The 12,577-nt window shown below is 40.7% G+C and overlaps 1 protein-coding gene across 50 annotated transcripts in view; it reads right to left on the bottom strand.

The window, feature by feature from the left end:
* CELF2 (CUGBP Elav-like family member 2) overlaps positions 1-12,577 on the bottom strand; it is a 789,986-nt gene that overhangs the window by 107,744 nt on the left and 669,665 nt on the right. For all 50 annotated transcript variants that reach the window (XM_070255416.1, XM_070255407.1, XM_070255389.1 and 47 more), the window contains one exon: positions 6,817-6,899. In XM_070255416.1, the coding sequence (XP_070111517.1) occupies positions 6,817-6,899 (83 nt within the window). The remainder of the gene's footprint in view (positions 1-6,816; positions 6,900-12,577) is intronic.

Genomic DNA, 12,577 nt, shown 5'->3' on the forward strand with positions numbered 1-12,577 from the left:
TAGGTATGTAGTTGAGACCACGTAGTTTGCAAAACAAAACAGTAAGGCTCTCCCGCTGAGTTCTCTTACCAAAAAAGGGTGTAGCTGCTCCCTGTTTTAACCCTGTGCTAGCTGGGCTGCGTAGCTCAGTCGTTTCCAACTTTTCACCACTAAGGACCCCTCATTAATTTCCTCCCATAGACTTCCTTGTATTGAGTGGGCCCTAGTTTTAAAGGAACTAGCTTTTCATTTTAGCTAATCAAAGCCATACATCAATAACTGCCAATCAAAGTTATTGAATTGAATGACTGCTAATCCAAAGTAGAAGAGCCCACTATTAGGTGGCACGTAAAACTTTATGGTGGGTGAAAGAGACAATTTCAGTGGCCTTAATGAAGTACTAAAATACACCTTCCCAGATCCCTTGGGATTTCCTGTAGACTGGGAACCACTGGGCCAAGGGTTTCTTCCATCCTCCAACTTTCTCTCTTGGGTCTAAACCAACAAGCTGGCCAGCAATCCTGCCACACCAGCTTGAGTCCCATTTGGGGCTGCTTCCACACCTTCAGCCCTTCTCCCCTGGGTTGGGCAAAGGCTTCTGCGCCCCCCAGAGGAGCTCCTCCAGAGCCACAGCTTGGCGCTCTCCATCACAGTCCTTAATGGTCATCTCAAAAATGAAGTCCTTACTTCTTGCTCGGCTTTTATTTCTGAAACACTTAGTGTTTTATGAAAACAACACAGGCAGCAGAGGATTGGTTGCTTTGGGACCATCCTATAAGGCCAAATATTTCAGCCCAAGCCAAATTCTGCAAATGTACATCTGAAGAATGTACAACAAATATACACCAAATGGATGTCCTGATTTACACACTCCACCGCAAGTACATTTTCCATGTTGGGTTGCAACTCAAGGAGAGTTCACACCTCCAGAAACTGTCAAGTAGAAATAATGTCTTCTAAGCACATTTCTTCAGAGACTCAGAAAGCTTTACATACATTATCTCATTCAGCACCTACTTTTCTGTCAAGAAGGTGGAAGGCGGGGATTATCATCATTAAATGACAGTTCTCAAGTGCCCTCGCACACACTGTGAACTAGCCATGATCCTAATCCACAGCAAAAGGCAAACAAACAAGCATAAGAATTACACAGTTCATGAGGCCGTAAGTAAGTTAGTTGACTACATAGTAATTAAGAGTGTGTTGGCAGGCCAAATAGAAAATGGGATTTTAAGGTATGTAGTCCTGTATTTATTTGACCAAACTGATATCCGTACGTGGACGTGTGTGAATGGATATCTATCTGTAGGTATATAGAAAGATACATAAATCTACAGATCTGTGTATGTGAAACAATTTACATCATCACACACACAAGTAATAACAAATCAGTATTCATAGATTTTGGAACATTTGAAATACGTGTGGGCAGAATGACCATTTTTAGAATAAAACTTGACTCCCCTGGGAATATTTTATAAAATGAACCCATAAATATCCAAGAGCTATTTCTTAACCATTAACCATGCAAAGGCACAGTGGCTGGCTTTGTCCTTTGGTGACTCAGTTACGAATGGCATGACTGCTACTGTATTCCCTGATATCTAGAACAGTGCCCGGCAAACAGCAAAAATTCAATCAATATTTGTTGAATGAGCGTGTAAATAGTCTGTGGGTTCTATGATACACAATTTTGAGGATTCAAACCTGTTTGTACAGTTGTCTTGGCTGTTTTTTCCTAACAATTTTAAATAAAAGGCATCTGAGAAAAAAACTTTAGGTTGGCTTAGTTAGGCTTTGATTCAAATGGGATGGTTTGGGGGAAAATTTCCATGATACGATGAGATGGGGTTTGAGAGATTTTATGACAGAAATTGATGATGATGATAATGATAAAATAATCATCATGGCTCTGAGAACAAAGGCATTAAATACATATTAATAATTAGAAGAGGTGGTTCAAAGAAAATGAGTACCTCAAAATGCATTACAATGGGCAAATTGAATTTGGTCCCAGGGAGAACCAAGCTGTTCTACTGAAAGAATATTAAACCCTAGCATTCCACTATTAAAGGACACAGGGGGACAATTCTATGGAGAGTTGAGTTAAAGGCCACCTAGGAGGATAGTGCCTACCCACATAGGTAAATTATCTCTCCCAGAGCAAGCTGGGAAGGGGCTCATTCACTTTCTGTGGGTGAACACACTTGTCCCACGAGGCCATTTTATTTAAAGCTTCTTCCTTCTGGATCAAGTTCATTGGTTTTTATATCTCAAATCTACGTGTAGTCCTCGCTCACAATGCATGTGTTATTATAAAACACCTTTCAGTATGCCACTGCTAAAACGGAGTGTTCTAAACAAATGTTCTCTGAGGGCAATAACTCCTTAATAGAAACTGCATTTAATAAAACTGGTAGTGATTCCAAAAAGAAACGGGGAAGGCATATTCAGAGAAAATGTCTGGAAGAAATTTGCAATTAATATTTTACAAGACATTTAGATTCTGCCGACTCCTCCTTGCTGTTAAAATTTAAGAGCTTTTTCAAGACTGTATTCCTCTCTGTTATTACATCCTTAATTAAATTAATTTATACAGTGAATGCTCTAACGATACTGCTGTAGATTTTAAATCAAAAAGCCTTATTGCTAGAGATAATATGTGTTAAGACCTTGAAAACAGAATGACATAAGGCACAGTGTTGTCACTGGCACAGGGACACTTGGCCCTCACATCTGATTATTGAAAAGATTGTGGTAGTTGTTCTGTGCCTCAATTAAGGTCTTTATTTTATGTTTTAATTAAGCTAAATTAGGTCAGTGACAACAAAAAGAATCTCATAAGTTGCCTTTATAAGGATTTCTCTCTGGGAAACACAATGGTAGGCAATGACGTTTCTATTGAATAGTTCTGCCATTTAGGTTGGGCCTTCCTGAAATCTTAAATAAAGGAGATCTCTGAGCCCAAGTGGCTATATTGTCAAAACAAAGGCAACCAAAATTTGTCCAAAAACACAAAGGGTTCAGCTATGGAAAAGGTCACTCTAACAATTTTTCACCACGGCCAACAGCTCTTCACAGAGTCCTTCTTGTGCAGACGTGGTCACAGTGTTCTCTTCACACTATGGAAGCATTACTCACTAGGGATCTCAAGGGGGTGTGTGTGTATAATTGGTATAGCTTAGTGCCCAGCACATAGCAGACACTCAATAATCATTAGTGATTTGTTCATCTAATGAAATGTCAGTAATAAATAAGGCACTGCTACCTAAGATTTGATCTGTTGCTTAAATGTCAAGCCACTACTTCTAGAAGAGAACATGATCGAAGTAGGGAAATGACCCCAGACTCTCATTCCTTGTTCTCTGTGTTGAGCTGTCCAATTTGCTCCCTTTATTTATTTATTTCTGGGAAAGATTTGCCCTACACTAACATCTGTTGCCAATCTTCCTTCTTTTTTTTTTTTCCTCTCCCCACAGCCCCAGTGCATGGTTGTATATCCTAGTTCTAAGTTCTTCTAATTCTTCTACGTGAGCTGCCACCACAGCATGGCTACTGACAGATGGGTGGTGTTGTTCTGCAACTGGGAAACGAACCTGGGCTGCTGAAGCAGACTGCGCCAAACTTGAAGTGCTAGGCCATTAGGGCTCTGCTCCCCTTATTTCTAACATAGGGTTTCTAGGATTTATGTCAAGCACTTCAGAGGATGTAAGACCCAGTGTGTTTCTCAGTTACAAGGTAATAGCTGCTTTGAGCAACATGTTCTTAACGACTTCGCACTGCTGAATAAGGCCCTGATCCTTCACCCTGTTCCCCACCACCTTCCATGTAAAGAGTCTATAATCCATATACGACATGAGCGGAACGGTGCCTTAAAATAAAAATCTAAGAGCACACAGATTCAACCACAAAACAAAGAATGCCATCAGCTTTTTCTCCTCTCCCATTCTAACCAAGTTCTTCACTTCCCTCAAGAGCAAAAGATGGTACCTAAAAATTCATCAAGTTTGGTTGCATGATAAAAGTTCCATACGATAGAAAACATCAGCTGCAAAAGAAAATTCAATAGGAGGAAAAAAAAAAACAAACAAACACCCAGCACTATTTGATCTTGTTTCAAATGGAAAGTTTTGGACACTTTAGAAAAAAAGGCAGCAAGTGCCTTTTTAATGGATTTTATCTGCAGGAAAATGATTATAACCAGAAAAGCTTTAAAGTGTCAGCTGGTGATGCATTTTTTTTTATCCCTCTCATTTTTATTCAGAAAGGAATTGAAGGCATATGGCAAAGTGCATCATTAATTTCTTATTAATTTCATAATATGAAGGCAACCAGTTAAAATAGTGGTGGTACAACTTTAAATTACCGAACTCACTTGGTATTTAATGAGAGATTTAGCACAGCAGGGTTTCTGTTAAATTAAGTTGTGCCTTCACATCGCAGTGGGAAAACAGGTGTATATTGGTTTAGAATTATGGAAATGTTGACTAATTCCAAGGCTTGTAATCAAACAGCAAGGCACCCTGTAATATTTTTTCCCCAAGAATATGCATTAATCTTTTATGTCTGGTCCCATTCTTCCTGTCCACCGAAAGCTCACAGCTGAATGGAAACCACTTGCATCTTTTTCCTGTCGCTGTCAAGGGTGAAGTTCATCAGATAAAGCTATACAAAAACGCAAGACGCGGAACTCTGATCTCATTTACCTGATTTGAAATGGCAAATGTAGTCACAGTGTGTGTGCTGGGATGGCTATGAGCCTCCCAAACAGACCTGACATTCCAAAGTTTTCATTCAACCCGCCTCAAGTAATTGGGCAGATGAAATTGAACTGGATAAAAAGAAAACCGAAAACAGTCCACAAACCATCTTTTTCAATCCCAGAATTATCGTCCTTAATAGTGGGTCTCCCAAATCACCATCCTTGATTTCTGCATGCAGAATTTTTAGGGAGAAGAGAAAGACATGTGCAACATTTTTTCTTTTAATACAGAAGATCCTATTTTTTTGCTCAGAAAACGGTCAGAGAGTAAGATGTCCCAAACAGAAGCGTATTCATCAGTCACTTGTCTGTTTTTCAACATGGCCCGTTGATCATATTAACTCTGGGTTTCTTGAGAGCATCTTCACATATGAAGATGGCATGTCAGGAGCCGCGCTTCAGTGATGAGGGGATGAATTCAAATGAACCAAGCTTTGTGTTAATTCAAAATAGGATGTGATTTGCCATCAATATACCCTAAATGCTAAATAACAAATTCACCATCTCAAGTATTTTTTTTTTCAACAAACATAGAAGGGATGTTGTGTGCTAATTACTGCATTTCTTTTTAAGAGAAGGAATACAAAGGGGTCTTTGGGTTTGATTAGGAGACTGGGAAATAACAATTATTTTTTTCTGTTGTTGGCTGAGCCAGGAGATACTTGCCTCAGTTGTTTCATTCGATAACGTGACCTAATGCTGCAACCTCCTAGAATTTACATCAGAAAAATTCCACTTATATGGAAAATGAAACTGAAATAATATATTTATTTTTTAAAGTCATCCAGCAAAGCAGTTAGACCAACTAAAAGATGCCTTACTAAAACCACCTTAGACGTTTCAGAGAGAAGGAGTTAAATTGGGAGGGAGAATTCTGGTACCTCCCGCTTGCTTTTTCGAACCTTCTTTTTGACTTGCTCACACGAAAAGGGGAAAACCAAAGTGGTGTGATTCAAGACCAAGGACCATAATTTATAACTTTTGGGTGATTAAGAAGATAATGTTTTGAAAATCTTTTGTTGAGTATCTGGCCACGACAAACATTATAAAATTTTCAGTGGATCTAAGGTGAATTAAACAAATGCTATCTTTTCGGGGGGGGGGTTGGGTATAAAATGCATATGTTAGTGTGTACACACACAGAGGTGTTTGCATACATCTGCAGAGACAGCTAAATGACACCAAGTTAGAACTATATCCTGAAAACGTTAGAGACATCATGTTATCTTTCTTTTATTCTTATCAAACCAGGTTTCAATAAAATCATTTTCATTGTACTGCTTACCACAGGTTCTTCATTACAACCAACGCACAACATTATGATATTAAATTAACTCATCACTGATGACCGGGGTCAAGGGAAAATATTCAAACAGCACAGGGAAATTTATACTAGCATGCACTATATAAAATTGCCAAAAAAGCCCAGAAATAAATGTATTCTGATGAAGCAGCGAAACACATCGTTTCATTTCTAGTGAACTGTGCTAATCATCAAATATTACTGGGAAGGAAATGGAAAAAAAATGGTAAGCTTTGTATTTTCTGTTCTCTATCAACATGAAGCCACAAATTGGGCATTAAAACACTGACTTTGTTAACCACCATTGACTGTTTAGAAACCATTAGGAGGTTTAATATTATGGCTGTACAGGGTACATTTTGTCCTTTCAACAGAAAATCTAAAGACTAAATTTGAAAAGGGGTTCCTGGTGAGTAAAAGCTTTTCCTTTTCCATTTGCCTCTCTTGTGTGTGTTGGGTTTTTTTCTTTTAGCCTTTTAAAATCTTAGCCCACCCAATACTCTTTGGCAGCCACGGCGACCCAGTGGGGTCACTCTGATTTTCTAACCAGGGGACACACTCTTTGAGAGCTCTTGCGTCAAGCGTTAATGTCAGTTCTTCTTTCTGGGCTGGCCAGCTGGTTTGGCTGAGGCAGGAGATCAGCGGGGTCAGCACACACTTCTCAAAAGACCAAAGTCATTTTTGGCACTAAGAGCCCATAACTAGAACCCTCCGTTGAAAGGACCATTTTCAAGCAATAAAGTGATTTTGGTACAAAAGTAAACCGACTCACCCCAGGTAAAGTTTTAATATTGTGCAGTGCATTCTGGGCCTCAAGTGCAGCTTTTCTTGTATAAAATGTTACGAAACAACAACCTACAGAGAGAAATGAAAAGGTTTTAGAAATTTCCGTGAATGCTTTGCTTAGATATAATGGAGACTGTGTCGAACAAATAATCTACTTAAAAGGATGCACAATTTAAAAATAATAAAGTGCATGAGCACAGTAATAACAACATCTCAAGCATTTACACAGTGCCTTTCATCCTAAATCATACTTATTAGCTTTCCCCGCGTTGGAGATCAATTCATAACTGTGCACCAGCTACCTGGAATACAGCTCTTCAGGAATGAGGGCGGGAGGTGGTGGGTGAATTGTTAATGGGACTTGTGGTGGAGCAACCACATAAAGAGAAGTGTTTCATCACAGTGACAACAGCGGAAACTTACATTAACTATAATTTTCTTAAAGGTTATCTCTAGAACATCACACTTTTCAAACACTTTCTAAACTCAAAGGTTTAGACAACTGGATTATAAGCTTCTTAAAAGTTAGGATAACACTTGATTCTTTTTTGTCTCCACCGTAGTACATAATGGAAAGTTCCACACATGAGATACCCAATATTTATTTGCCAAAATGAAAGACTCTATTTGAACCAGTTAAGAAGGTAAGTTACGACACAGGTGGGCAAGCGCTCTAACAGATGTTTGCAGACTCTGTGCCATGCATTAAATATGGCCGTGGCTCTTCAACTGGCAATCTCCTGATTCCTCACTTCCAAGAGCTGTTGGGAGTCCAGACTGGATGGCCCCCAAGAGAGGTCAGAAAATATCCTTTCCCCAACCAACTCCCTCCACCAAAGAAAATGACGTCGAAACCTCAGACCATTCCTTCTGCATTCTGAAGGATGGCTGCCCGCTTCTTCAACCTATAGCTAAAGATACTGGTTTACATTATCTGGTTAGACCAGGTAAAGATATTGCTTAATAATTTGTTAATTCACATTCAGTTTCTTAGCACAACCAGGCTTGAGAAAACAGGGTGGCCAAAAACTTTAGAAACTTAAAGAAAAAAATGCTGCCTCTGATGTGGGCTGTCTTTGGTAAGTTGGGCTGAGAAAAAAAGTGGAGAGAGGCACTCAGCAAGATGGTACATATTTTACCCCAACTTCACTGAAGGATCCTAATGCAAGGAGAGTCTGAGAGATGAGGAAAGCTTTGAGAGGTCCTCATACACCAAGTACAGCAAGAAGCATGAGAGAAATGCACGGCACTCAGGCATCAACATCAGTTCTATCTGGGGAATGATGTAAATAATACCCGGAGCAGGAAAAAAAGGCACCGTTGGAGAGCAGAGAGTTGGCCCCACAAGTCATCGAAGATTTAGAATCATAAACTGGCCTTCTGATTTTTCAAAACAAAAACTCATTCAAAGAAGTAGAAGAAAATAAAGTACAATACCATTCATACAACATTCCTTAGTACATCTAAGATGCTTCCTCCTCATTTGGAAAAGAAACTTGGAAACTTGTCATCATATACTTGATTTCACTGGCATCTACCAAGATTAAATATGCAAAATCTTCACCTTCTGGACAAAGTAGAGTGTGACCATAGCTTCCTGGCATTTAAAAAACTCCATGCCTTCAAGGATTGGAGACCCTTAAAATATGTCATATACATGAAAGAGGAACTTGAAAATTATGAAGTTTCTTTAAGGAGTCACAGACGGACAGACTGATCATTTTTATATGAGCTTTTCACTTCAGCTTCTGACTTCTTTGACCAGAGTTCATTTGGCTATGCTGTCTGATAGTAGATTTTTAAACTGAATTTAACAAATTAACGCATGATTTTAGCTTCACTGGCATAACGTACGTCCAAGAAAAGCTACAGGAATTGCTTCAAGTCAAGGAATAATTTTAAACAGGAAAGTCAAGTCCCAGCTTCCAGTAACTTATTGTAATAATCCTAGGAGGAAAAATACCAACTATGCTTCACTGGCTTGGTATAGAAAGTGTAGGGACCTGGAAATGGCCACCCCAAGATATGTCTCTTTGGCATCAGGATTATTTGAGGCTGATTGCTTTTGATAAACTGGGACAGGGAAGGAGGCTCTGAGGAATGGAACTTGCCCTTTGTTAGGACACTTTTACATTTGTAAGGTAAATCTCTATCTGTAAAAGTTGCCTCCCTCTCTGTACCAGGAAGAAGAAAGGAGATGACCTACTCTCCAAAAACTCTTAATCAATACCAAAGGCAAGGACTTAAAATCTGCATTTTATTGTGCTAGTCTGGTAACCTCCTGTAACTGACTTCCCTCCCCCTCCCAACGTTGGCGTCTCCTTAAAGATTAAGCATCTTTCTTTAGGCTGGGAACCAATTGTGGTGCTCATCTGTGACCCGCCCCCCCCCCAGCCCGAGGCAACACACCTGCCACCCCGCAGCGTTCACTGGGACAGCAGACCTATCTGTCATTTCCATCAAGCGCTGTGCTGACAGAGCAGCCTCGTGACTATTGTAAAAGGGACTTTTCAATCATATGTGAAACACCCCGTTTGGGGGCTATATAACCACTCTGTGCACCCCACTTCTTCGGTGCCCTTTCTTCCTTAGGGAAGAAAGGCCCCGGGCCATGGTTCCTCATAAAGCTTTGTTTAATTTTCTCTTGCTATTCTGTCTCATGTGAATTTAATTCGTTCTCCGGCCAGACGAACCCCCATTTGGGGAGAGGACATGTCCTCCTCCCCTACAAAAGAAAAACAGGAGAAGCCATAACCTTTGCCTTCCAAGGCTTCTAACAAGCAGATTCTCAGTAGTAAGTTCTCCTTTTCCTTTCCTGGGCTTCTGGGGTTGCCTTCTGGATAAGGAAACAATGGGAAAGCTCTGAATTTCAACCTCAAAGCTTCAAAGAAGGGGCAGAATCAGATACTTTCAAGCAGGTAGATTTTGAGGGTGTGATACTGACACAAAGAAGATTTAGGGATGGAGTAGAAGTTATAAGGCAGTTTCCTTGCCTGGAAAGAAGGCAATTAAGGAAGAATAAGCTCAGGAGATGAAAAACAACTCTGGCCACGCTCAGAGTTAAGAAGGAAAGGCCTGGGTTAGCCTAAAAAGAACAGTGGAATGACAGGGGAACTGAAAATGGAGACAATGATAAGATAAAAGCAACAAGGAACAAAAATGATGTAAATCGAGGGAACCTGGTATGTTGGGCCAACCTGAAGAGCTTTGGCCAACATGTGGGAGCCTCAGGAATCAAGAAAGCTCTCCTGCCTTAAAAACACTCAACCAAAATCCCTACCATCTCCCACAGCCGGATATTCTACCAGGAAGGCGCAGTTCATTTCCCCTTTAGGTATTAAAATACTACCCTTGGGGAAGGTAACATTTAATTGTTCCCAGCTATTTACATCTTAGTATGAATCTGGCGTCTTTAAGTGTTTTCCCCTTGAACAATTTCTTAGTGAATAGCAGGTGGGTTTTTTAAATTATTATTTTTGTTTTTGAGAAAGGGCAAGTTTGAAGCTGATCTCTGAGCAGTACAGGGCAGGGGGTGAGGAGAGAAGAGGAATGAAGAGAGGAGACGAACGCACAGAAGGGGAGATGGGAAGATACCCCGGATGTCAGACTCTCTTCAATTTCACCCAGGGCCCACACTGCCTGTGCAACTGACATGGTGAAATCAGGGATTTATCACTACAGATCCACTTCAAAGTATGCATAGCTCTTAACTCATTTATTCTAGACCCACTTAAACAAAGGTGGTTTTTTTAAAGGTTATGTCAAGATAAGCTCTAGTTCGGGCTGTAATACATGGAATACCCTTGATAACACTGGTGACATGCTTCCCTCACTGCTTACTGACCAAGAGCCCAGCTCTATAGAAGCCATCCTTGGCAAGCAAACTGGGAACCTTTGAGAAACACCCACATCTCCAGGTGGGCACAGCTCTACGGCTTGGTGAGCAGAGCCCAGGCTTCATTTCTGCCCCTACTGGTAGCCTCAGCTGGGCATCCTCAAGCAATGAACAACTTGCACAAACATGGGGATTCTGGGTCAAACAATATTATTGAGAAAATCACCCCAAGACTCTTCTTTTGGTTTCATACATTGGGCTCCTGAGTGATCAAGGGCAAGCATCTTCCTTCTCTGTACCTTAGCTACATTAGTTCCATCATCTCTAAATCCATGAAGAAAAACCAGGTCTGCCAACAACCCCTAAAACTACACGGATATACAGGCAAAGTGCTTCATTCAGAACCAATTTTTTAAAAGTCATAATTATTCTTTACCTTTGGTGGGCTAAAATTGTCTTATGCGTCATTCAGTATGCATACTAATTCACTTAACAAAACAGTGTTTGATTAAGTTATCCTAAAATTTGCAGGATAAATACAGAGCTACAAATTTAAATAGGCACCTTAGATGGAACAATTTGTGTTTTCCCCCAATGGGACTTTAGTCTGTACACTTCCAGAATAAGAATGGTTTGAAAGACTGTTGTTTCCATGAGTGCTCTCCCAGCTAACCGCAGTCTTTTCTAGCCATCTATCACTTGATATGCTCACTTAAAATCTTAGGTTCATTGACCTGCAAAGATTATTTCAACACAGGAAGGGAGAAATATCATTATCTGCCCTAATATGCAATTATCACGGCAAAAGGTGAGGGAGTTACTCAAGATCCCAGAAAACCCATGAAGCCTCACTAAGGTTGGAATTTTCTTTCTTGCCTACCCTGACTGCAAGCACATCTGTTAAGGGAACCACCTGTCTCTTAGATTTCCCCACGCCAGCTGTAACTCAGGTCTGAAATTTACTGGATTCATTTTCAGGTCAGCTGCAACACCAGATGGCTCAGGCATCTAATTCGGGGGACAGGCCCCCCTCCTTTTGCAGGTTCTGTTTCAAACATCATTGTAAGGTGGGTGGTTAAACATTGACAAGATCCACAGGTGCTCTTCCACAGTCAGTGGTGGCCACATGCACCAGAGGAGACGACCCTTCCAGCTTCAGTATCATTCCTGGGATCACGCTTTCCCTGGTGTCCAGGGAGTGCAGAGAAAGGTCGCACCCCAGGTCAAAGATGGGTAATCACTGGCCAGGGGACTCCAGGGGATTAGCAGAGGCTAATGCAGCTTGATGAGCCAGGTGCTTCAGCAAGTCTCAACTCTCCTCTCTCTGCTTAATGCTGCTAATTTTTGCTGCTTCACATTTTTCTACTCGGCCCATTTGACACAGTCTAATAAGCACTTGCACTTGACAATTCTTGCTGCCTTCCTCCACTCATTCAGGAGTTTCTGCCAGCGGCAGTCGCCAGCTTAGACAAGATAAACATGCCACTCCACATCCAGGCTACTTTACGGTGTCCCACTTTTCAACAGTTTCAATAATTCATCGTATCAGTAAGAGCTCTGGGTTGGAATAAAAAAATAAATCCATCTTGCATGTGTCTATTTATGAACCCCACCCCATTATTTCTCACCAGGGCTTTTGAAATTCACAGGTGAAACAGGTTCAGTGGTAAAACATGAGAGGTGATTCCAGAAGCAGGTATCAGCGTCTCAGGCCTACAGAGAGCCTACCATGTCCACTATTGAGGACTCCTTTACTGATCACCGAGAGATGCTGATGAGTCTGTACACACCTTAGGTGGGTAACACATTAAAGCTTACTGGCCATTAACATCTCCCTGTGAATTCATTTTGCTGCTGAACTTTGAACATCTAGCAGAGCCCCTAGGAAGGCAACATAAGACAGATCAATTCT

The sequence above is a fragment of the Equus caballus genome, chromosome 29 (assembly GCF_041296265.1).
Source record: "Equus caballus isolate H_3958 breed thoroughbred chromosome 29, TB-T2T, whole genome shotgun sequence".
NCBI lineage: Eukaryota > Metazoa > Chordata > Mammalia > Perissodactyla > Equidae > Equus > Equus caballus.